This window comes from Vicugna pacos, chromosome 11 (genome assembly GCF_048564905.1).
Source record: "Vicugna pacos chromosome 11, VicPac4, whole genome shotgun sequence".
Lineage (NCBI taxonomy): Eukaryota > Metazoa > Chordata > Mammalia > Artiodactyla > Camelidae > Vicugna > Vicugna pacos.
Window position 1 is genome coordinate 78769952 of NC_132997.1, and position 26933 is coordinate 78796884.

The 26933-nt window shown below is 33.7% G+C and overlaps 1 protein-coding gene across 7 annotated transcripts in view; it reads right to left on the reverse strand.

The window, feature by feature from the left end:
* Window positions 1–26933, reverse strand: part of NT5C2 (5'-nucleotidase, cytosolic II) — an 80675-nt gene that overhangs the window by 20709 nt on the left and 33033 nt on the right. For 2 of the 7 annotated variants that reach the window (XM_072971803.1, XM_072971802.1), the window contains exons 3-6: window positions 18292–18365; window positions 7863–8043; window positions 4996–5014; window positions 1872–1932 (exon numbers count right to left, since the gene is read on the reverse strand). In XM_072971803.1, the coding sequence (XP_072827904.1) occupies window positions 1872–1932; window positions 4996–5014; window positions 7863–8043; window positions 18292–18365 (335 nt within the window). Of the gene's footprint in view, window positions 1–1871; window positions 1933–4995; window positions 5015–7862; window positions 8044–16467; window positions 16511–18291; window positions 18366–26933 lie in introns of those variants that run through there. The other 5 variants (XM_072971805.1, XM_031682676.2, XM_072971804.1 and 2 more) reach the window with 4 other exon arrangements.

Consider the following 26933-nt stretch of genomic DNA (forward strand, 5'->3'; position numbering starts at 1 on the left):
ACAAAATACCAGTACAGCTAAGTAATTTGGATAATTCACTGACATTTGTTCTCACAGGACTTGGCTCATATAAAACGTTTTCAATTATTAATTTTTCAGAATGATAATTTGTTGGATATGTCTTAAGAATGGGAGACAGAAAGAAACCTTAATCACGACCCCACCCAGGCTCACTCCTAAATAAACAATTTTCCCTAGTTAGAGAAGTGATAGAATAAGTGGTTAAAATCTATTTCTATGAGGCAATGTAGATTAATATCCAAATTAATTTATTCAGAATTTTTAGTGAAAAAAATGTGGGTGAGGTGGGGTGGTGGTGTCTCAATTCCCCATTTTGTCACCAAAAAACATAGAATAGCAGAAAATACAACACTATACTCTTGCCACATTGTGTTGAATCCAGGGAAGAATTTCCAAGTGTTCAACTGAGGTGACTTTCTAGAAATTCCACCTATAGAAATAAATACTTTAAATTTCCTTTCTCTCAGTGAGTTTAGGGTACTTCCCAAAAATACAATGTATTTTCCCCTTTGCTGACGTGAAGTTACATAGCAAGTATAAACATCAGCTGAAGCCAGAATCTAATCCCCAAGTCTCATCTGAAGCCTTTTGGGGTGGGGTGGGGGTACAGTGTAATTATAGGTATATGTAATTTCTAGATTACACAGGACAGCAAAACTTAAGCTTGGGTATTGAAACACACTACTCTCCCTCCAATTTCTTTCAACTAGTTCAAAATAAACTACTCTAGTCACAGGTGGGAATGGATTTAGCAAAGAAGAGTCCAAGTTCGACTTTGACAACATTATCTATTTCACTAAGCTCTATATTAATCAGCAAGACCTACAAGCTATTGACATTCTCTCATAAGCTTCCCAGATAATCATTTCAGTAACACTAACTCCCAGGTCATTAAACCATCTGCTAGAGAACTATACAGTTCAACTAGGGCTGCAGAAGCAGAACTGTAGCTGCACAGAGCATGAGTTTAGATGTTTTGTTCTAAGTGTCCCTTGGGAATAATCACAATTTGTTCTGACCTGGTGGCAAAAACGACTATTCCTGCAGCCTATAAAGTACCATCATTCCTTAAATGGACAAATAAAAAGCAAAATTCCTTCTTTAATCAGCCAGGCTCTTCAAAGCCAGCCTTGACATCTGTGGGGAACCATATGTACAACCTTAGACTTAAGGCTCTATATGCCTCTCCACAGCTGCAAAGGCTCTAATTTCAATTTCTCTGGCAAAACTGGCAACTAGATGATGCATAGCTTCTAGCTCAGTTCTTGCAACTGACTTTCCAAAACACAGCCAAGCTTCAAGAGTCAACATAACCTCACACATTCACTGCTTATTTCTTCTTTGAGAAAGTCCTCAGGCCTACCCTAATTTACCCAATATCCAAAGACAAAGGAAGAAGTTATTTTAAGGGCTAGAGTCCAAAAAAGAGGACTGCTTCAGGCACTAGGGCAGCACACAGTGTTCTCAGGTTACGTAACCAGACTATAAAGAGAACAAGCGAAGCTTTGAAAGCTGAAGCTACTGAGAGCATTTAAGATATTCGTTACTTCATAATCTGCAAAGAAAAAACAGCTCTTCAAAAAATATCAGTTGCATGCTGTGGAGATGAAAGCTGTGGGCTCTGTTTTGAGTATGTTTTGTTCATACAAGATAGAACCTACGTTGGAGGAGGCAGCCCCTTTGGAATGAGCTGAAAACTTTCTGCAAGGGAAGTCTGGAATTCTCATGCACTTTTTAACTCTGCCACCAAGATACACTGTGTAATAGCTTATAGATTTTAGAAAAAGGAAGGGCAAACCTCTACAGAGGTTCCAGCCTAGCAGAATGCTGCTGCCAAAATGAGAACTCACATGAGGCAGATGCAGATGCAGAGTGTGTCACTCCAGTCTTGAAGGAGTTACACTGGCTCGCCTGTTAAAAAACAAAACAAAGCAACAAAACAAAACAAAAACAAAAACAAAAACTGGTTTTAAAGCTGTTGCGATGGGCTGGAACAGAGAGATACCATTTGGAAACTGGTATTTACAGGAGTTACTGCCCTCCTATTTAGAAGCCATTGACCATCACTAAAATTCATCTAATTGGCCATAACAAAACAAGGGTATTTAAGATAAGCCTAAGTATTATGCATAATTTAACTTTTCTGGTACTTTGAGCCTAGAATACAAATCGAGTCTGATCCTGAAATGTTAAGTCGAAAGACAAAAATAAATTTATTTTGTCTTAGTTTCTCTAGCACATTTCAGGTTTATATGATAGAAACTGAATGCAACTGGTAAACAGCATTTAAAACTTTAGTAAGTGAAACAGATTGATAAAGGACACAAGAATAAACCAGAGCAGTCTCATCTTGGTTTTACATACCCATTTAAACTAAGTCTACCTGTACCTATCTACCTACTTTTCTACCCTTCCAACACCTAAATTTGTGATCTTAATATAGATAAGAACCTACTTCACCCTACTGAAAAAACCTAACCAGATGTCTAAATGTGGAAGGGAGGAAAAAATTTTATTTTGATTCTGTGAGTAGATATTTGCCCTTGGTAAATAGGGTCATATTATTCTACTGTCATAAAATTAAAGGAACTACCTGGTCTAGTAAAATAACTGACTTAAAGATACATGAATCCTTCCAAGATATTGACACTTCTAAGATATGAATTATTTTAAACTTTATAGGGAGTCATTTTCCCCAGAGACATTAAGGTTTTTGAAAACATATGGTTAGATTCATCCAACTTATGGATGTTTTTGTGAAAGGGAGACGGTCCTAAGTTGAACAGCAAAAATAACCAAATATAATGTCTAAAAGTCCTAAAAACATTACAACTAGGGGAAACCAATATGACCAATCACTATGAAAAACAAAATCCTACCCAACCACCCAAAAATAGTTACTGATTTTTATGCTGTAAATGAGAACATCCACATTCTCTATTTAGGCTACATGATTTGTTAGCTCTCTGAGACTGTTAACTAGAAAAAGCAATAATTCACATTATCAATAAGAAAACTTAAAAAAATCTTTTCCATTCTCATATAAACAGATACCAGGAGACTTTTTTGCACTTTTCACAACTATTTGAAAACCCCAACACAGTAACATACATATAGTCAAAATTTTTATCTCTAATCCAAGAGACCACAAATGATCTTTAAAGTTACTGAAAAATTCTAAAAATGATCTCAATTTTAATTTACCTAAAATACAAAAGCTAGATACCATGTAACATTTTTAGTAATATAAAAGAAAGCCAACTCCCAAAAGACTAGATATGTAAATAAGTAAACAAGTGGTCTGAAAGACTGCCTATTTCAATTTATTGCAAAAGCAAAACTAAATGGGAGATTTGTTTAAAAAATTACCAAGAGAATTAAGAGACTATTTATTTTAAAGTAAAATGAAAAACAATTACCTAATTCAATTTTTTCCCTCTGAGAACCTGCACACTTACTAGAAATGTATATTTAGAGTATTGTTTTTAAATTGAAACAGGAAAACTGAAAATTATTGAAATAAAACTTTAAAACTCCTCTTTAACCAAAGGAGCTGCTTGTACTTTAAAAAAAACTAGCTAGTATATATATTTCCCCTCAAAATAAGAACACATCATTACACTCAAATGCCTGTATTAAAGTTAGAAGAATGTAACTTAGATGCCTACTGTGTACAGGTACTAGATGCTGAGGGAAAAAAACAAAACAATTCATGGTCTTTGGCATGAAGGAGTACACAGTGCATTACAGGGATATACAACTAGATATTTACGACAAATTTTGGAAGATCCATAGCACAACATGACTAAGGAGGTATAGAGGGACAGAAACGGGGCCAATTAACCCAGCCCAGGAAGTCTTTAAAAATGTGTATGATTCACTCAGGTTTACACAGATAATTTTTTTTTTATAATTCACTTTCATAACCAGTATTTCAAGGTACTATAGTTTGCCAAAGTTTCGGAGATTCAAATTCAGGTAATATGTTCCAAATACCTATACTAGGGTCAGGTAGGTCAATTAATGTGAGAAATGGTCCAAATGTTGGTACATGTCTTACCTAAAGGGAGAAGTAGCTGTCAGCTGTAGCTGACTTTCCTGTGGGAATGAGAACCAAAAGTTGCCATTTATGTGGTAACAGCCAGCCTAGATTTTTACTTGGTATCTTCCAATTTTTAACTACTGACTCAATTTTAAAAACCAACAAACTCTATTTGAGCCAAACTATGGTCTGTGGTCTGAGCTGGGTCCATAGGTCACAGTTGTGCAACCTCTAGCATATACTTTAGATCAGATACTTCCACGTAAGTTCTCCCATCTAACTGAAATGTTCTGACTATCCTTTTTAAAGAGCCTTAAAAAAGTAAATAGAATTTAGGTAATTAATGAGTTGGAAATCCAGGTGTAACTAAATTCATTCTTCAATAACCACAGAGTACCCAAGACAATGTTGCTTATTCTATTCATCTGAAGGAAAAATTGAGGGGTGGATTTTAAAATGTAGGAAATGAAGGAAGTTTTATGTAGTCACTTAGTTTGGTCCCCTACCATGACGCCGTAACAATTATGCCATAACAAGTGTAATTAATCTGAATCTGATTCCTTCTCATAACTGTGAAATCAAACAAATGTTCACAGTGACTGAAAGAATCACAATCATTTAATGATCTGCCTGGGTTCCCTGACTCAGCAGGTTTTATCCATAAGGTTTAACCTGAATCTTCCCTACACAGCTTAACTCCATTATTCGTCCTTTTCTCAGTGGCCATTATCCCCATGATAAACATTCAGAGAATATGTAACCAAAAAAAGAGATAATTAATCAAAGATAGCTATTATATTGGGACTACTCTGAAAATAAGTTTATCCATGTTGAAAATGGCATGGGATATTTTTTAAAAGTTTCATTTTAGTAACTTCACTGATGCAACTAATACTACATGATATTTATTTATAAAAACGTATTTAGCTTACCTTTGAATACTTTTTATGACTGGCAATGGGAAGTAAAGATCATAAATACTGGCAATGGATTATTTCTGTCACTCATCACAAAATACAGAGAAGATGGAATTAGGTTTTATTAAGCAATCTTTTAAATCTCTTAATGATCTAAGAACAAACCATATATTACTGCAATTCAGAGAGATGAATCTAAAATTATTTAAAACCCTAACTGGGATAGAGAAATGACATAAAGGGAATCAAAGCTTGGAAACTAAGCATAGACTCATACATATGTATATAAATAGGGCTGCCTGAAAGTAATTTATGTATCTAAAATAGGTGATATATATATGTAATATAAATATATATCTAAAAATAATAATAGTCTTGAGGGTATTTATCTCAACTAATACAAAGAACTTTAATCCACAAGAAAGATATTACTTCTTTTTAAATTCTTTCTTAACATACAGAGACCACCTCAAAAATATGCTTGGCTGAAGAAACAGTGTTTCATTTCCTGAGGGAGGTAGTGTGAGAAATCCTCAAGTTTAAGAAAAAGCAGTAAGAAGAGCTAAAATAAAGATTACATTCTCAAGTGGAAAAGATTAGAAAAGACCTTTAAATTTAAATATCCTTTAAAAAAAATCACTTCATTGGTATTTTGTCAGTTTCCTTCACCTGATTTTTAAATTTAATTTTATTAAGGATATTTTTAATCACACACAAAAGTACAGAAAATATTAAATGAGCTGCTTTAAACCTATCACCCAAGCTTTAATAATCATCACTATTTTGGATTCTTGTTTCACTTACCCTACCTAATTTATTCTCCCCAACTGAAAAACTTTTATCAGATGAAACGTTTTTAAACTTATCTTACAAAGAATATTTAAGTACCACAAACGTACATAAGTATCATATATATGCAACTACAGAATTACTTCATTAACTAGGTCAGATGATCATTTAGTTACTGCTTAAAAATCCTTCCCATTTAGAGGCCAACACAATACTAGAACAGTCTTTTATCAGCAATAAGTTATAATAAGAGCATTCCAAATTAAGAATTGCTCAGAAATATTTTAACTATACTACGGTTATCAATTTTACAGTCTTGATGAGAAAATCAGTTCTACCAAAAGCACTCATATTTTCGTATGACAGTACTGGCTTAGTGTTACCATGCATTAATACTCTTAGGAAATCAGAGTTAACACATAAGGTGATATGTTGGGTCAAAGAAAACTAAACAGTGTAAACATGCGAGAAAAACTTTAAATTAGGAATGCCATCAACAATAGCTTAGTTTAAAAAAGCTTAGTTCAGTCATAGAAACAAAATAATAAAGACGACAAATATCTTTATATAAGGATCACTGAATTTATTCAAGTAAGTTCTCCTGCTCTAAAAGACAGGTACCTCAAAACAACAGAAACAAACAAAAATCTGAAACGAAAACAAATTGTATTATGAGTTGTGACATAAAATAGTGCCTTTTATTTTTTCCCCCACCCCAGTAACATCTTTTAAAAGCAAACTTAATAAAACTTACTCATCCAAAGGAGCCTTTCCCACTCAAAACAATCACTCCCAAGGCAATATACATTTATTCCAATAATGCAAATCATCACTCAAAACATATCTGAAATTCTTCTTTCAAAACTATTTCAGGGTCTATAGCACATTGTTCTAGAAATATATCCTTCCTGGTGGCATATTTTCATCAAAAGATGATGAATTTAATTAAGGGTTGGGGGGGCAGTTATTCAGAACAACTAGCAACAAAAAGAGGAATTCAAGCTGGGTTAAAAAACAGATGTGACTACTTGAAGCAATGAAGCAGGTTTTCTTGTGGGTTTATGAACTGGTTATGAAAACAATTTCAAAAGAATTCCTAAAATTCTAAGAAATTCTAAGATAACTGCAATAAGTTTTCCCTAATAAGGTGACTTTATGAAGGATAATATCTATTTGGAAGCATATTTTCTTATGGACTTTCTTTTATAAAAATCAGTCTTTTGACCAATTTTATATGTGTTTAATTTTATAAGCTACCTCAAATCTCTTTTGGGGATTTACATAAAAGTAAATTTTATTGCTTTATAGGTAACAAAACTTCCAGCTATGTAAACTCATTAAACCATAGGCCCTGTCAAGTACAGCTTACTCTAGCTGGATCCTTGATACACATCACTGACTGGACTCTAGAATTAAATTATCACTTTTCACCTTCACAGTTCTCCTTTTTGGGTTGAGTCCTCATAATACATTCCAACAAGATTTTTATTTTGCTTGGTATTATGAGGGTGTTTTCCAATTTATTTTTATTGGTAATTTTATGAACCATAACCTTTGTTTTTTTTCTTTTTTGGAAATCTCTTTTTGGACACAGGTTCCCCTCCCCCCCGCCCCTTTTTATCTGTTACTGTAGTTTCTCTGTTCAAACACTCAGCTTATCCCCATAATCTATCTCAGAAAAATAAGAAACAAAAAAATCCAGTTCAAAAGTTCTTTTAAGAAAAAAAGATCACTTGTATAGCACAGGGAACTATATTCAATTTCTTGTAATAAGCTATAACGGAAAAGAATCCGAAAATATATGTGTATATATATAACTGAATCACTTTGCTGTTCACCTGAAACTAACACTGTAAATCAACTACACTTCATTAAAAAATAAAATTAAAAAAAGAAAAAAGATCACTAAGGATAATGACTGCATTTCACTTACCAAACTACACCTATTTTTATATTCCTTTAATTTCAATTTATAATTCAATCCATTCACAAACTGATAAATCCCTCAAGAATAAGTCAGAGGACATATACAGGTTAAAACCTTTCACTGACTTGGAGGTGCTCATTCTCTAACACAAAATTCTCTTGCATACCATCTGTTTGGAGGATTGTGGAGTAATGTCCAAGTTCGACATTTTCCAAGTTGTGAGAAGGATGCTCTGACCACTGTCTCATGACCTAGAACAATGAGAATTTCTCTGGCCTTTCTGATGAAGGTCATCTTCCTTGGTTTGTACAAAAAACTTTTCAAGAAATGTGTTCCTTTAAGAGACCCTGTTTTAACAAAAAAAATTTAAAATTTGTATGGAAACACAAAAGACCCCCAAATAGCCAAAACAATCTTGAGAAAGTGGAACAGAACTGAAGGAATTATGCTCCCTGACTTCAGACTATACTACAAAGCTATAGTAATGAAAACAGTATGGTTCTGGCACAAAAACAGACACACAGATCGATGCAACAGGATAGAAAGGCTAGAAATTAACCCATGTACTTATGGTGAATTAGTCTACAATAAAGGAGGCAAAAATATAAAATGGAGAAAGACAGTCTCTTCAATAAGTGGTGCTGGGAAAGCTGGACATGTAACAGAATAAAATTTGAACATTCTCTAACATCATACACAAAAATAAACTCAAAATGGATTAAAGACCTGAATGTAAGACCAGATACTATAAAACTAGAGGAAAACAGGCAGAACACTCTTTGACATTAATCACAGCAATATTTTTTGGAACCAGCTCCTACAGTAATGGAAATAAAAGCAAAAATAAACAAACGGGACCTAATTAAACTTAAAAGCTTTGCACAGCTAAGGATACCATCAACAAAATGAAAAGACAACCTACAGAATGGGAGAAAATATTTGCATATGATGCAACCAACAAGAGACTAATTTCCAAAATATACAAACAGCTCATACAGCTTAATTATAAAAAAAAAAGCAACCCAATCAAAAATGTACAGAAGATTTAAACAGCATTCCTCCCCCAAAAAAACCATACAGATGGCCAACAGGCACAAGAAGAGATGCTCAATACTGCTAATTATTAGAGAAACACAAATCAAAACTAGAGTGAGGTCTCACTGCACACCAGTCAGAATGGCCATCATGAAGAAGTCTACAAATAATAAATGCTGGAGAGGGTGTAGAGAAAAAAGAACCCGCCTACACTGTTGGTGAGAATATAAATTGGTACAGTCACTATGGAAGGCAGTATGGAGGTTCCTTAAAAAACTGAAAATTGAGTTACCAAATGATCCAGTAATCCCACTCCTGGGCATGTATCTGGAGAAAATTTTAACTTGAAAAGACAGTTGCACCCCAATGTTTGTAGCAGCACTACTTACAACAGCCAAGACATGGAAATAACTTATATGTCCATCAACAGATGAACAGATAAAGATGTGGTGTGTACAAACACACACACACACACACACACACACACACACACACGTGGAATACTACTCAGCCATAAAAAGAATAACGACACTTGCAGCAACATGGATAGACCTGGAGACTGTCATTCTAAGTGAATTAAGCCAGAAAGAGAAAGAAAAACACTTTATGATATGATTTATATGTGGAATTTTTTTAAAAAAAGAAAAAAAAGGACACAAGCTTATTTACAAAACAGACTCACAGACATAGAGAACAAACTTACGGTTACCAGGGGGTAAAGGGGATGAGAAGAGATAAACTGGGAGTTCAAGATTTGCAGATACTAACTACTATATATAAAACAGATAAACAACAATGAATAGCACAGGGAACTATATTCAGTATCTTGTAGTAACCTATAATGAAAAAGAATACGAAAATGAAGATACATATGTATAGGTATGACTGAAACATTATGCTGTACACCAGAAATTGACACAACACTGCAAACTGACTATACTTAAATAAAAAAGGATGCACGGGGGGAGGGGGTAGCTCTGTGGTAGAATGCATGCTTAGCACACACAAGGTCCTGGGTTCAATACTCAGTATCTCCATTATAAACAAACCAACCTAATTACCTCCCCCTAAAAAAAAAATGCAAATTTTAAAATGGACAAAGGATTTTGAATAGATTATTTCTCCAAATAAGGTATACAAATGGCTAATAAGAATATGAAAAATGTTCAACATCACTAGCCATTAGAAAAATGTAAATCAAAACTACAGTAAGATACCACCTCACACCTATTAGGATAACTATTATCAAAACAACAACAACAACAACAACAACAACAACAAAACCCAAATAACAAGGGTTGGCAAGGATGTGGAAAAACTGGAACCTCTTGCATTGCTGGTGAGACTATAAAATGGTGCAGCTACTGTGGAAAACTGTGTGGCAGTTCCCCAAAAATTAAGCATAAAATTACCATATGATCCAGGAATTCCATTCCAGGGTATAGACCCAGAATAACTGAAAGCAAGGACTCAGCAGATACGTGTACATCAATGTTCACAGCGGCATTACTAACAGTTGCCAAAAGGCAGCCAAAGTGTCCACTGACAGATGATGGATAAACAGAATGTGGTATACACATAAAATGGAATACTATTCAGCCTTAAAAAGGTATGAAATTCTGAGACATGCTACAACATGGATAAAATTTAAAAACATGCTAAGAGACATAAGCCAGACATAAAAAGACAAATATTCTATGATTCTGCCATTTATATAAAATATCTAGAATAGGTAAATTCACAGAGACAGAAAAATCAGAGGTTATAGGGATTGAGGGGATGAGGGCCCGGGAAGTTATTGCTTAATGGGTACAGAGTTTCTGTTTGGGATGATGAAAAAGTTCCGGAAATGGACAGAGGTGAAGGTTGCACAACATTGTGGATGTATTTAATGCCACTCAATTATATGCTTAAAAATGGAGAAAGTAGTCAACTTTATGTTATGTACGTTTTACCACAATTTTTAAAAGGGAGAAAAAAGGTTCTCTACCTTGTTTGAGATGTCTTCAGTGATAGTATGCTAATACTGTGTAATACTTCTTACTTTAGATTGTTTTTCCTCATCCCTTTAAATGCCTCTAATGCCAATAAATTTGGTAAGAATATACAGTCACTGACAGAAACATGATCTGAGTGCCTTGTACTTTGGTCCAAGTAAATACAGCATGCAAAAAAATGTTCATTTAAATGTCAAGTGAGTTGAGTCAATTCCAACAATAATAAAACAAGATCAGAGTGCACCTACTACACCTGGGAGGATAGGATGAGAGATCAAAAGTCCTGAGATGCTTCTGCTAGTAGCAGGATAACTCTGATTAAGCAGTAGGAAGAACTAGTTTCTCTTATTTCTTCCCTGATACTCATATAGTAGCTTTACTCTATCTTCCCTTCCCACTTTAGGCTTGTTGATGCAAAGTGCTTAGGTTAGGATAATTAAATTTCACCCCCGGTGGCCAATGACATGGCCTAGAAAGGGGAGGACAAAAAAAATTCAAAAAGAAAGGGTCCAAAGTATACTTTCAAGCCCTCTAGAATTCTAACAATACTTGGAACAGAGTATTTATACTGTACCCTTAAGGCTTCATCCCCTTAAGGTTGTTTCTAAAAATTAAACAAAAGAAAAATTGTGTAAAACTATGGTAGTCTCCTCTCCTTGTCAGTGGATGCTTGAAACCACAGATAGTACCGAACCTTACACCACATTTGTTCCCATACATACACAACTATGATAGTTTACTTTATAAATTAGGCACAGTAAGAGATAAACAATAACAACTTACAATAAAACAGAACAATTAAAACAATATACTATAATAAAGTTATGTGTGGTCTCTCAAAATATCTTACCATACAAATTTAATGCCTTCTCCATCTTAACTAAGCACTCATACACCCAGTGGCCATGACTTTTGAAGTTTGAGGTGCAACAGCAAAACTAGCAAGAATTTCTGTTTCCTTCACAATTACACAAATAGAAGATCCGTTCTTATTGTAGATCTTAGTAACCTCAGCATATGATTGTTTTCTTCCCTTATTAACGTGAGAACTTTCACTTTTTCACTTAAAGGAAGCACTTTTAGGCTTCTCTTCAGCATATATGAACTGCCAGCATTGCTACTCTTGCTCTTTGGAGCCACTATTTAAAAAAAAAAAAAGGTTCCTTGAACAAGCAGTACAATGTCATGACAGTCAATCTAATAACTGAAAGGGCTACCAAGTGACTAACAGACCAGGATACACTGGACAAAAGGATGATTCATACCCTGGGTGGGATGGAGCAGGAAGGTGTGAAATTTCATCATGCTGCTCAGAACAGCATGCAATTAAGAACTTAAGAATCACTGATTTCTGGAATTTTCCATTTATATTTTTGGACCATGGTTGACTGTGGGTAAATCAAACCATGGGAAGTGAAACTGAGGGTAAGAGGGGACTATAGTATCTGTATTCTAAGGATGAGGATTACATTCAAATGCAAGAACAAGATGCAGTCTGCCCTAGGAAGAATTCCCATTTTGGGGAAAATGAAGGATAATCTTTTATGTCTATGAGCTTTTTTCTTTACTGAGTTCTTGTCTAAAGGTTGGTAAATAATTTCTATACCTGTGAGAGCTGGGAGCAGCATGAGAAATAAAAACTGACCCGGGTTTAAATTCTAGCTTTGAGTCTTAAGTCAATATACAAGCTATGTACAAGTCATTTTATCTCTTGACATGGTGGCCTTATTTGAAAAATGCAGCTAGTAATCCTTACTTCAGATCACTGAGGATTAAAAAGTATACTATACACAAAGTACATTTTCTAGCTCGTAACAGTATGTGCTTATTAAATGTTTCTCTTCCTCCTGATAATTTCTCAGAAAAAAATGGGAGAGATTAGACACTGTCCATACATCCACTACTTCTGAAATGGAAACAGAAATAAGGAACTTACTGTTGGACTTATTGAAGTGGCTCAAAACCTAAAGGTGTCGGAGCTGGTAAAATATTAGAACGTATCTCTTTTGGATCTCTGAGCCCAGGAGGGTCAAAAAAAACCCACCAGACTTTTTAATTGAAAAAAAGAAAAATCAAGATGATTTCCTAAATGAACCAAGTTAGAAATAGTAATACATTTTCATAATCCTAAAGTAAAAGTCACTCACTCTACATGTGTGAAGGGCATTAAGTAATAAATATACTAACAAACTTTCTCCCCAGTCAAAAAATGCTGCTCTACTCTCCCGTGGGGTAAGGACTTTTGAAAACATAACAATTCTACATATATAATTGTGATGTTAACTCTATAGAACTTCTGCACATTTAAGTCTTCCATGGAACTGCAAAGGTCAACTACTTTTTTCTACTTAAAAGAGTCTTACTGTATCAAAAAAGCAAATAACTCCCCTTGCACTTATTAGAAGTGTATCAGTGATACTTCTGTCATAAAGTAAAAAAATTTTAATTTAAATAAGGACCTTGTCTCAGAAATCTATTCTTCAGCATGATCCTGCTAAAAAAATAACCCTTTACCGGAAACACTGCTTAATTTCTATGGAGAATCTGATGTTAAATATCTTGTCATTAAAAATCTACTCAGAAAACTTTAACTTTCTATTAAGTTCATGATCATACGCAATACTTAGAAAATTAAAAAACAAAAGAGTGATTCAATATTCCACAGCCATCCGTTTAGCATTCCAGGTTTTCCCACAATATACACGAGTGCAAATGAGTTTAATATTGATATTTTTCTCCTCAGCACTTCTCTTACAGCTCAAGTTCAGTATAGTAATTAATAAATAAGTAATTAATAAAAACTACTTTCACTGCATTAATTATTTTATATACATCATCTCACTTAAACCTTATACCAACAGTTTATCCCCATGCCCTACCCATCTTTTTGGATTAAATGAAGAAACTGAGACTCAGGGAGGTTAAATAACATGCTGGTGGCCAAGAGGTAGAGCTGGGATCCAAACCTAGGTCTATCATCCTCTGAGGTTTCTCCTTTTCCTCCAACCACATTAGCATCTAAAGGTAAGGATAAAAGCAAGACTGGGTCCAAAGTCAGAATGTATGGGGCTTATCCTTCAAAACAGAAAGGTTATCCTGGCTTTTTTAAAAATCACTTTTTTATACCCAGATTACTCTCACTTAGCAGCTACCGACTAACATTTTGCTTGATAAAGAAACCACATTTTGTAGAGTAGCAGTCTATCAGGAAGTGATCTATAACCTTGAGGAGGTGATATAAGTACATTATGTCACTCATTTAATCAGAAACGAATTTCTCATTTGAAACCTCAGCAATAAATTTCTGGGTAGAATATGATAAAATTAAGTAACAGAATACTAAGAGTAATGGAAACCAGAGCATCTGTTTCTGCAAATACAACTTGAAAAATTAACAAGCACTAAACCTTAAAAACTTCAATTCTTTTGTTTTCTATTTTCATTTTTTTGTCCACTGTTAGTAACAACAAGTTCGGCAGCATAACATTTTTAGGAGTCCCTTATGCAAATTAAACCAAATAAACAAAATTCACAAAGAGTATACAGTGGTCTCTTCACTCTGCGGAGAAGGAATAACTGGATTAAAAACTTTTTTGTTCTCTCACAAGCCCAAGGACCTAATCTTAGGTTGATTTTCAAGGTGATTTTTGGCTTGATTTGTCCTGGAGAATGCACTTACAAGTCTGATCCATCTGTCTGTCTCACATAAGCACGAAAAGGCTGGAGATTACTCTCAGATAAAAAGCACAAACACAAAATCTGGAGTCTAGAATGGACCTACATTAGGGCACCTTAAAAAAATAGGAAACCAGAGCACTCAGCAGGTCTAATTGAGGGGAAAACAAATTGCAGTATACAAACAAAGGACTACTACTTGGTCTCCTCTCCAGAAAAAGAAAGGAGAGTTTCATAATGTTGACTGGCTAACATCACTAGTAATAAGACCTAATAACATTATGTACACCTTATATCATGCTCTAAGAAGGGGACATCACTTCTATGGTATTCTTCCCAAATATAAAAAATACTTCAATCTATTCATGAAAAAACATCAGACAAACCCAAATTGTAGAACAGTCTACAAAAATACCTACCTATCCAATACTCTTCAAAGGTGTCAAAGCAATGAAATATTTAGGAAGTGTCACAGAAGACACTAGAGAAATATAACAACTAATTGGTACAACATTGTAAACTGACCTAATTCAATAAATAAAAAAGAAAAAGAAAAAGAAAGGAAGTTAAAAAAAGAAATATAGGAACTAAATGTACTGTGGGATTCTGGATTGGATCTTGGGATTGGAATAAAGGACTTTAGTGTAAAAACTGAATAAAGTCTGTAGTTCAATTAATAGTATTGTACTAATGTTAATTTCTTAGTTTTTATAACTGTACTATAGTCTACCATGGTCAAGTAAGATGTTACCATTAGGAGAGAGTAAAGGCAAACTATTATTTTTGCAGCTTTTCCATAGGTCTAAAAATATTTCAAAATAAAAATTTTTTTTAATGTTGGAGGTAAAAAAAAAAAGAATGAACTACCTACTGACAGACACAACATGAATGAATTACAAAAACGATTCACTGAGAAAAAGAAGCCAGACACAAGAATGCTTTAAGTGTATGACTCCATTTATATGAAGTTCTGGAAAAAGTAAAATTAATCTGTAATGACAAAAAGCACTGAGGCAGAGGGGGGTGCAGAAGAAAAACCTGACTTCAAAAAGGGAATGAGGGAACTTTTTGGAGTGATGGAAATATTGTGGTGGTGGTTAGACAGGTGCATACATTTTGTCAAATTCAATCTATATACTTAAAATGCATCTGTTTTATTAATATGTAACTTATTCTTCAATAAAGTTTATTAAAATTTTAAAAATAAGTTTGTATTTAAAAATATTTCACTGATAGTGTACATTTTGTACTGGGTAAACTAAAGTACCATGATTAACTTTTAAACTGATATATTAAAGCTGATACACTCAAATTGTTCATTCAGTAAATATTTACTGGGCACCTACTATATGTGAGGTTCAGGCAACACATAGGATATAAATGTGAAAAAGAAACCCTTACCCTTGAGGAACTCACAGGTCAACAGGAAGACAGGCAAGTGAACAAAAGCTGCCTTGACATACAAGGCGCTCTGATAAATGATATGCCAAGGTGTCAGGATTTTACAGAGAAGGTAGTCTCAGAGAAGGCTTGAGGAAGAATACAGGCCCTTTCCAAGAACTTACCCTGAGAAGCTATTACACTTATTTTAGGAATATTTATCCCAAATACTCAAAGCTTTAAAAAAAACATTTCTTTTAGTCTTGTCTCTGTACTTCATGGCACTTTTTCTGATGAAAAGTCCTTAGCACTTTAAGGGTGTGGTTGGTTTGTTTAAATAACCAAAAGTTAGTCACAGATAAATTTAATGAATACCATTCTGGAAAACAGGTGCAAGTATAAAGTCAATAAACTTCTTTTCCTATGTGCTTTTATGAACTGAAGGCAATACCACAAGGATAGTAACAACGTTTTTCATCCAACATAGACTTCTTGAAATAATGTATAGTCTCTCAAGAGGACTACTTTAAAGAGCTTTGTCCTTTGGAGTGCTGAAGTCTTGATTTGTTTCTTGGGGTGCCTGGTTTGAAATTAAACCTCACTATAAACTGTCATTATTCAAAATGATAACTTAAACATTATATACATATATATTGTATAACACAGATATACATGTGTGCTTACACTTGAATCTTAGTTCAGCTATATCATAGCCAACGTCTTTAGACAAAGTCCTAAAAATCTTGGCATTATCTGTAAAAGGAAAACAGTAATAGTACTATCTGCCACATGGGGATTTTGTAAAAATTAAGTAAGTGATGTGAATGAGATAATCTACATATTAAATGAAAGAACCTAAGTAAAACACTTAAAATAGGGCTTGGCATATAATAAACACTTAATAAATGTTAATAATTACTATTATACTTCTATATAAATGAAGTATATTAGTGTCTAGACTAAGAGCAAACATTAAAATATAAAATGGGATTACAAAAAACAAAAATCATAATTTAGCTTTAAAATTTAGAAACTAAGATTCAGTGGCCTTTTTGTGAAACAAGAGAATTCTTTTTTAAATTATTCATTGGGATATAGTTATCTCAATGCTCAGTAAAAAAAAAATGTGCCAAGCACATTACAGGTTTTCAACAAATACTGCATTGAGCTATTTCAATACAGTGAGATGTCTTAGTAACTAAGAAAAAAAGACTGTCACTTTTTGACCCCATTTACTTCTATTTCTGCTTTAGATAACATCCCTTTTAGCTGCCAAACTACCTCACCATTCTTTTCCCTGGGGAGCTAGAATTCTACAAAGGAGAGAGACTAGGATTTTCTCCCAATTTGGACAGCACGATCTACACTGAGAGAGTACAGTGCTTCCACCTGATTTCTGACAAGTATACCTGAAAGAGTCTGCATCCAGTTAGGAAAATATAAAAGAATCTAAATGCTGCAAAAACACCTTTAAGGCAACAGAAAACCAAATAAATAACAAAGAATATGGAAGGAAGAAAGAGAAATTCAAATCAAGTCAGTGTACATTTTTTAATATATAACTTGTTTGGTAAATATGCCCATATCTATGTAGCAAGTACCTATAACTACATGTGTTCATTTTTGTACATTTATTATTCATTTATATTTGTGGTCTAAATTGAACATCAAATGAAATTTGTCTAATTTGAAATGGAAGTCAATTTTTAATGCTATTATATAAAAGGTTTCTGAAGATGAGTGAACCTACACATTTTAAGGTTTTGTGTACTTAAAGACAGTATTTTTTAGAGAAAATTTCTGAAAGATTCTTTTCTGAGTGTCACAGCTATAGATATGTGCATTATACATGCACATGTGCTCAACTCAGTCCTTCATTCCTACTACCTCTTAAATGACACTTTCTCCAGACTGTAAATATTTTAATAAAAACTTAAGTTCTGAAAAGATGTTGCAACTGTTGGCTACTACACTGATTATTTCAAATATATCTCAGAGACAGGAACGGAAAAACAGCTCAGTGCTGGTGTTTAAGGTCCATCTGACAATGAACAAAGCTAACAGCTCTAGTTTTTAAAAAGTCTTTACATAGTATGTGTGAAATCATTTCAATAGAAAATGAACACATGTTCCATTTGTCTTAAGAATAACATTAAGATTCTTAACTGAAAAAAGTTTACCTGTGGTAGATACAAAATTCTATCTTTGAAGAACAGTTTAATAAAGTAAAAGCCAAAAAAGCCCAACTATACACAGTAAGGTATAATTTCATCATTTCATTTCTTACCAGGGTCTCAAAAGTAATTTAGCACTTGTTCTACCTATCTGTACAATCTAAATCTCAAGGATATCTGATAATTTCAATATTCACAAATCTCAATGGAAGCAGCCTGAAGACAAGAGCTTCTGGCAGCTAGACATATGACTAAATGAACAAGTGTTTATTGAATGGCTTACTGTGTTTTATCTAAAGCAGTAGTTCTTAAGCAATCAGAAAGCGCTACTCACCAGCAAGTGTATAATCCATATCAAAACCAAAACACTTAATTTTTTCCATGGCTAAACTTCGGTTCACAAACACCCTAAAAAAAGGAGTAAAAATGATATTAACACTGAAATAACAATAAAAAAATTAAATTCAATGGAATTATCTATCTTTCTAATCTCATTTAAATATCAGTATTAAGATTCAAAATAAAAACAACTCAAGTCCTTATTATACCATAAGTAACATCAGATATCATATGAAAATACATGAATTTTCTTATTGTGACTTAGTTTTAATGCCATGTACTCAAGATTTCAGAAAATCAGCTCTTCTTTTCTAAGTCTAACCCCATAAAATAAGCTTATTTCTGAGATTTTATAATTCATTCACTCATTCATTTGTAATTTATTTAATAAACAGAGGTTCATTTAAAGCCTACCATATGCCAGACACTTAAGACATAAATATAAACAGATTCACTCAACAAATACTTATTAAATGCCTATAATATGCCAGGTACTGTGATATGGCAGAGAAAAATAAGTATGTGCCCTCATAGAACTTACATTTTAACATACAATCTCGATCCTTGAGGAATTCAGCCTAACAGGGAAGAGACTTATAAGCAAATAATTATAACAATTCAATAAATGCTATAAAATAACATGGAGGAGGGAACACAAGTTGTTTAGAGACCAGAAGAGATGCTTGAGCTGACCTTAATCAGTAGAAGTTTTCCAGTTAGGACAAAGCAACAAAGGCATTCCAGACAGAATAACCAAGCAAAGACAAGGTTTGTAGTGAACTATAAAACATTTATTGTGGCTGGAGCTAAGTTTTCTTTAGTTTTGCTTTTCTGTTTGTTTTTGCAAACAGAGGTTTTTCCAGAGGAACAGGGAAAGAGGCAAAAACGGTTATGAAGCTAAGAAGGATAGCAAGGGTCAAAATCATGAAGACTGTATGCCACATTAGAGAGTTTGGACTTTATCCTGCAGGCAAGAACAAATGATCAGATTTTGATGAAATAAAATAATCAGATTCAAATTTCAGAATGACGACTATGAAGACACACGGAAAACTAAACATATAATAGTATGGTGGATCATCACCATGATGCTGTTTGCAGGTAAGTCTTAATCATCTCTGAAAATAAGGATATCCTTTCCATCTGATCCCCAGGTTTGGTTACTTTTATCCAATGTTCATCCTCTTATTACCAAACCTTTTCTTTGACTTCATTTCATAAGTAACTCTGAGAAATGAGAATGCTTCAAAAATCACCCAGGAAACTTGTTAAAAATAAAGATGTCTAAGCTGGGCTTCCCCCATTAACGATCTACGTCAGCAGTCTCCAAAGAAGAGTGACTGTACCTGGGGATACAGAAGACTCCACTGGGATACAGAAGAAAGTATTAGATCTTACACTGATACTATTTCATCATTTAAAAATGTCTAATTTGTGTACATTTTCTATTATGCACAAGTAAGAATAGCGTAGTATAATGTATAAATAAGCACACACAGGGATGAATATTCCATATTTTAACTTAAAGAGTTTAGAAACCATTAAATCTAGGTAATGATTTTTTTTTAACTCTTCACCCCTCTCATCTCAGAATGTATGCACCAATTTTAAACAGACAAATAATCAAATATTTGCTTAAAAATACTTTAGCTGGGGACTTAAAATCAATAGGCCCTTGCATTAGAACTGTCATTTTCAGAAAAACATGAAAATCATTACTCGTCTCATAGTGTGCTATGCAGACTAGATTAGTTGAATAAAACTCTTAGGTCCTGAGAGAGGTATTATATAAAATATTTATACTTTCTTTCCCTAAAAAAACCTAGTCTTCTGGAAAAATCAACATTTACTTTGATTGGGTTAATAATGGATGGGGGGGGAGGGTTGGGGAAGAATAGTGGATGGCTGAAAGACACAAAGAACTAGAGGATAAATGACATCCACCCAAAATTTTTTAAAATACCCCACAACTCCAAACATATCACCATGACTCTTCTACCACTTCATCAACTTCACTCTATTTTTACTGATAAGAGCATCTACTTTACTATCACCTTTTCCCATTTATATAAATCCTTATGAAGGCACAAGAGAGGGAAAAGACATCAAGTAATGGTTTTAACTCTGTATATATATTTTCACTGAAGTATAGTCAGTTTACAATGTTGTGTCAATTTCTGGTATACAGCATAATGCTGTCAGCTATACATGAACATACATACATTCATTTTCATATTCTTTTTCACCCTAAGTTACTACAAGATATTGAATATAGCTCCCTGTGCTATAGAGTATGAACTTGTTGTTTATCTATTTTACATATATATTAGTTAGTAATGGTTTTAACTCTGGAAACCAAATGTTACCACTGAAGCTTAGGCTTTTCAAACACACTCTGAATTCAGGCTAGGGGGCCAACTGGATCAAATCCTTGATCAGAGCCCAAACAGCTGACATGCCTAAAATATTCTATGGGAATTCAGGCAGGAACAGACTGGGAAGATTTTCTTTCTATGATACAATCCAGGAGAGATATATATGGGACCACATAATAAAAGAAACAGCTTTGATTCTGATAGAAGAATGATGCAAGCTGGTTTCAGGCACGGCTAAAATCACAGGGAAAAAGATACTTTGCTTTTATCAATCACTGCTAAATGGAGAAAGAAACTATCAACAGACCCACCTAGAGAGTTTACCCTCTTCTTTCTCATCCAGAAGAGAGGTTAAGCCTGTACTCCTTATGTTTTTAAGGATATAGAGATTTTAATGTACCTTGGGTATCATCCATACAAACTCTGGGAACGACATATTTCAGGAATAAGAAAATCTATTGTTTCTGCGAAAATAACTGTTGCTAAATATCCATCAAATCACATGCTTTCCTCTTTGACTAGTCACTTTATTCAATCAAAGTATTTGTCAAATGCTTATTATTACAAAGCAGGTACCATTTCTGACATATATTCTAGAAGCTGTCTTTTAGGAAGTAGCCAAAACTATTAAAAAGACTTTCTAGATGTCTAAAATTAGAAAAAAGGACATTTTCCTATGAAACCAAATACCCTTTATCTTTTCATTTTCATTTAAAATAGGTACCCCTACTCACAGAAGGAATCCCTCAACTTAAAAGAGAAACAATTACTCTTGTCTCCCTGTCTAATTCATTATGAAACAAAAAGAAACCTCACATATATTCTCATCTCTCCTTTTCTTTACCTAATTTATGCTACAAAACATGGGAGAAGGGGGCAATAGGGAATTAAATCTAATTCATGTGTGAATATCTAAAGTGCATAAGCAAAGCTATGATGACGAAATGGAACAGCTGCATTTTAGAGAACTGCAGTAATGTACATGCTGACTTACAAGATAATAAACATCCAAATGCTGAAAGTATGCACTGACTTCAGCAGAGAGGCAGCCTTGAGCCAGAAATACCACGTCTCCAGAACACAGTCTTAAAGAGAAACTAATTTCTTGGCCTCAAACTAATGACTATTCTTTACTGTTACAACAAAAGAAAGTATTAGGTACTGTATCAATTAAAAGCCTGGCTCACTGTTTCATCAGACATTTAAAACAAAAAGATCATATCTCCTCAGGGAATCCAAAAATTTCTTTTGGTCCCAGGACCTTCACTGTATCTTTGTCAATGCCAGTTAACTTGTGTCGCTTTTCTAAATTATTAACCAGTGGAACATACTCTACCTCTATAGCTTGCTTTAAATAAAGCACAAAGTCGCCAACCTAGAAAGCATGATTGAACTAATTAAGCACCTAATCTTAAAACACAATTGTCAGCCAGAAATTCCTATATGCTAAGTCATTTGCAAGATACAGATCTGAGCATTAAAAACAAGAGACAATCTTTAGGAGACAAATCAAGGAACACTAAAAAATCAGGCACAGACTTCAACAGAAAGACAAATGTAACAGCTTTTACTATTATATCCCACTGTAGTAAGGCATGAAACTTGAAGAAATGCTATCAAAATAAATACAGATATTAACCAAAAGAAATAAGACTATTAATATAATGAGCTCTAAGAACAGGGATATAATATTCTCACACTTAAGGAACATGAACATGCAATTTGCTAAATTTGGAATTTTGTAAATAGCAAACTCTTAATGGTTTGGAGATTTAACTCATAATTCAAAGCAGCATTACCTCATCTGTCACTGGTTGCCGTTCTGCAAAGTGTGAAACTATCTGAGTCAACTAGTTCTTGAAGTCACATAACAAAAATCTTCTTCAAGTCCCTAGTATAACTTTTTGTGTGTGACTTTAACCTAACTTCAGAAAGACTGTTTTAGTCTGAACCAGGCCCCTCAACAGCATGTATCTTCTGAGACAGTGTTGGAGAAAACACCTCTGTGTCTAATTTAACTTGTCATTGGATATCACTGTTGCTCCACACAAATTCATTTGGAATAGAATTTCTTTGGCAATGGTGAACTTTATCCCTAGCTCCTCCCCCTGCCTAGGAGTCACAATTTCCTGGCCAAAGGCCCAACAACAGTTACTGCAACAACAAATGAGATCAAGGATACAAGTTTAAAATCTTCTTGGACATGTTTTGGTTATGGGTTTGTGTAATTATAGACTCTAAGTTTGTTACAATCAAAGAAAAGAAAAAGTTACATGTGCTTTTTTTTGAGAGTGCAAATTGAGATTATCAACCAAATGATGTATTGTGTCTTTACTTAATAGAAAAATGTGATAATGTGGATTTTTGTTGATAACCTAATTTAGTATCTTTCTCCTCAAGCTAGTTTCTATTTCTGCTATTGGCACTCTCTTCCCCTCAAGCCTAAAATCTAGTTAATATCTTTCATTTCTTTCCTCTCCCTCAAATCTACATCATCTTATTTGCCTTCATTTAAATTTCCAAATGTCTCTAATCCAGATCTTCACACTGCTAACAATTTATCTAGGTTCTCATTAACTCTTCAGCAACCATCTCTCAACTGCTCTGCCTGCACACTAATGTCAGATTAATTGCTTTAAAGTAGTGCTACTCAAAGTGTGGTCCACAGCCCAGTGGTGGTTTGGGAATAGTTGTTACTAATTCATGATATGAAATGTACAGAAATTGCAAATAGTTAGAAAATTTTATAGCAATTTGACAAAAAAATTTTGTTTGTTTAACATCATAAAAAATGTAGATTTACATTTTATGTCTCTTCATTTTTCTAGTAATTCATTTTTATTATATTTTGTAAGTGTATCAATTTGAAACGATGCAATTAAAAAAAAAAAACTAGTTCTCCAACATAGATGAGCACTGTCCTAATCCCTATTTCTAATCATTTTTCTCTCCTGTTAATAACCTTAGGTATCCCTCACTACCTACCCAAATAAATGTATTACAAATTTGTGTGTCTTGAAGGAGTTCAAAGTCTTTCACCATCTTTCCAAAATCAGTTTTATTTCATATTTCTCCACATCATGCACTTTTTACTCTAATAAACAAAATGTTTTGTTAATTTACAAAATAAACAAAATAACTACTTGTTATTTCCTAAAGGTGCCCTGAGGCTTTGTTTATACTGTCCCCCATACCTGAAATGTCCTGCTTAATTATCTCTATCTTATTTCTCAGGACCCAGTAATCTCAAATGATTTCTTTAAGAAACTATTCTGGCTGTGCCAAAGAACTATGTAACAGCGATGTCTCTGGGTCTCAGATTAGTTTCTCAGTTAATGAAAGAGATTTCACTAACAACTAAAATTCTATAAAGTTGTGATCCATGTTAGAAGTATGAATATTCAAAATCCTTTATTTGGCACCTACTATATTTTATCATATACATAAAATATGTGGCTAGTTCTCTTATTCTTTACTATAAACGTTGAGACCAAGATGTATTGCCTTCCCAACAACTAGCATAGGGCCTTGTAAAAAGCAGACACAACATTTAACAAAACTAAAAATTAAACTAAACTAAAAACTTAATAGCAATTAGTGGTTGCCAGAGGCTGTGGGGAAGAAGGACTGGGGAGTTTCTTTTGGGACTAATAAAAATATTCTAAAATTAGATAGTATTATCAGTTGCACAACTCTTATAAATATACTAAATGAATTCTACACTTTTTTTTTTGCTGTTTTGTTTGGGGGGGATAATTAGGTTTTTATTTATTTTTAATAGAGGTATTGGGGATTCAACCCAGGACTTTGTGCACACTAAGCACATACTCTACCACTGAGCTATACATACAGTCTCCCCCCAAACTGTACCTTTTAAAAGGAAGAATTGAATGGTATGTGAACTATATCTCAATAAAGCTGTTACTTAAAAAACATAATGGCAAGACCTCAGACTGCCTACATGTCTCCATTTTTCAGTAAAAGTATGCTAGTGATCTAAAAAATAGGTAAAAACTTTCTAATTTATGAAATGGATTCTTAAAAATTGAAACTTCAAATACCATGGATATGTAGACACAACAAGAAATTTTGGACTAGATCATAAGAGGAAGAGTCATTTGATAGCATTAGATCTCATTTTCACACATTTTTAGCCAATAAGTTCTTACTAATTTGTCTGATTATTTTCTCTGAGGAATATCCTCAGGTGGGATACTTTTTGTTTATCAGATTATGCCAGGAGAACAGCTCCCTGTGTTTTAAAAATCTGAACAAGCATATTATCATTTCTAAAATAATACATGAATTAATTAAAATATGAACTTTTCTCATTCAAATATTCAATTTATGAAAAAGTTCTAGTGAAAAGAAGTGAATATGGAGGCATGCATACAACAAAATTAAAGACAATTAAAATTCAAGATGCTATCAATCATAAAGCTCACTCATATCATATACTACTAAGGAAAGGGGGAGGAGATGCACAAGAAAAGTCAGAGCCTCATAAAGCTAGGATTATCAAAGGCCTATACCCATAATACAAGGGAAAAAGAGAAATAAATCTGCACACAGAAAGAACACACAAAGAAATTCGTACATCTCAGCCTTGACACTGAGTCTGGGAAAGGGGAAAAATCTCCCCCTGAGAATCTGAACAACCAAGTCAGGTAGGTTTGTCGTCTGAAGTTACACTACTAAAGTGGTTAATACTGCCCCTAGGTGACTCAAAGAAATGATGTCCTCTCTAGAAGAACTCAGCTTTATTCTAGGTGGTAGATTGATAGATATAGACCAAGTTCAGAGACGTCTAAATGTGAAAAAATGTGTATCTTGAAAGTAATAAAAGACTAACAGTAGTGATCATGCTGTCTTTCCACCAAAGATTTCAGAGCACACTTTAAGGAGATTCTCTTTAAGAAGAGATTAAAATTCCTTTCACCTTCATTCTCAAGTGAAGAAATTGCAGTAATGAGAGCAAGGATGGTGGGGAATAAAAAAGAGGACTAACAAATGAAGAATACATTAATTAAGGGAAAAACCAGAAACAATATTAATACTCCTGAAAATAAACCTACTGTTCTAAAGCCTCAGTTTAATTAAACATAGGTTTTCCCTATCTTTTTTTTTTCCTATTTTCCCTTCAATTCCTTTTTACTATTTTGCCCCAATTTTTAAAAGTAAAGGCCAATGTATACAGGATAATTTACAAAATGTAGCAACATATTAAGGTTGAATTCTGTGGGATAAAAATTAGAGAAGAAAATACTACCCATGTTATTGATAGGCCAAATTAACAAGTGTACTGACTATGCCTATAATGGAAAAGAGAGGTCAAAATCTAGAATTTAAAATAAAAGCAAATGATAAAGTTGATTTTGACCTCTAACCTAAAAAACATCAGCTCTGGTAATAAAAGGCATTCTAACAGCTCTAGAGGATTAGGGTTCAATCATGACAATGACACTAAAAGGAGAATGCATTGTTTCCTGCATTACACATCCTCGAGCACCTGTATCTTCCCAAATATATTCCCTTGAAAATGCATAAACAATAACATTTTTATTTACAAAATTTTAAATAAGCAAGTTGAGGAGCTTCTCAAGTCTCACCCCCTACCAAATTTACTGAGGTATAATTTACCTAAAATAAAATTCACCCACTTTAAGTGTAAAGTTCAGTGAGTTTTGGCAATTGTACACACTCATGTAACAACTACCACAACATATTCTTTCATGTCCTTTTGCAATACCCTAGCCAACCTTTGGCCCCAAGCTACCATTGATCTATGCTTTCAGTCACTACAGTTTTCATACAAATGGAATCAAACATCATGTAGTTTGCATCTGGCTTCTTTTTCTCAGCACAATACTTTAGCGATTCATTCATGTTGTATATGTATCAAAAACTTGTTCTTTTATTCCTGAGTAGTATTCCATTTTATGGATATACCACAATTCGTTTATCCATTCACTTATGGATATTGAGTTGTTCCCAGTTTTTGGCTATTATATATAAATAATGCTGCTATGAACAGTCACATACAAATCTGTGTGGGTATATGCTTTCATTTCTCTTGGAGTAAATACCTAATAGTGGAGTTCATTTACTAGTTCATTTAGTAAGTGTATGTTTAACTTTAAAAGACACTGCCCGAATTTTTTTTTAATTTTGCACTCTCATCAGCAACATGAGAGTTCCAGTTGCTCCACACTGTCAGTGTTTTTAATTTTAGTCATTCTAGTGGGTAGCAGTGCTATCTCAC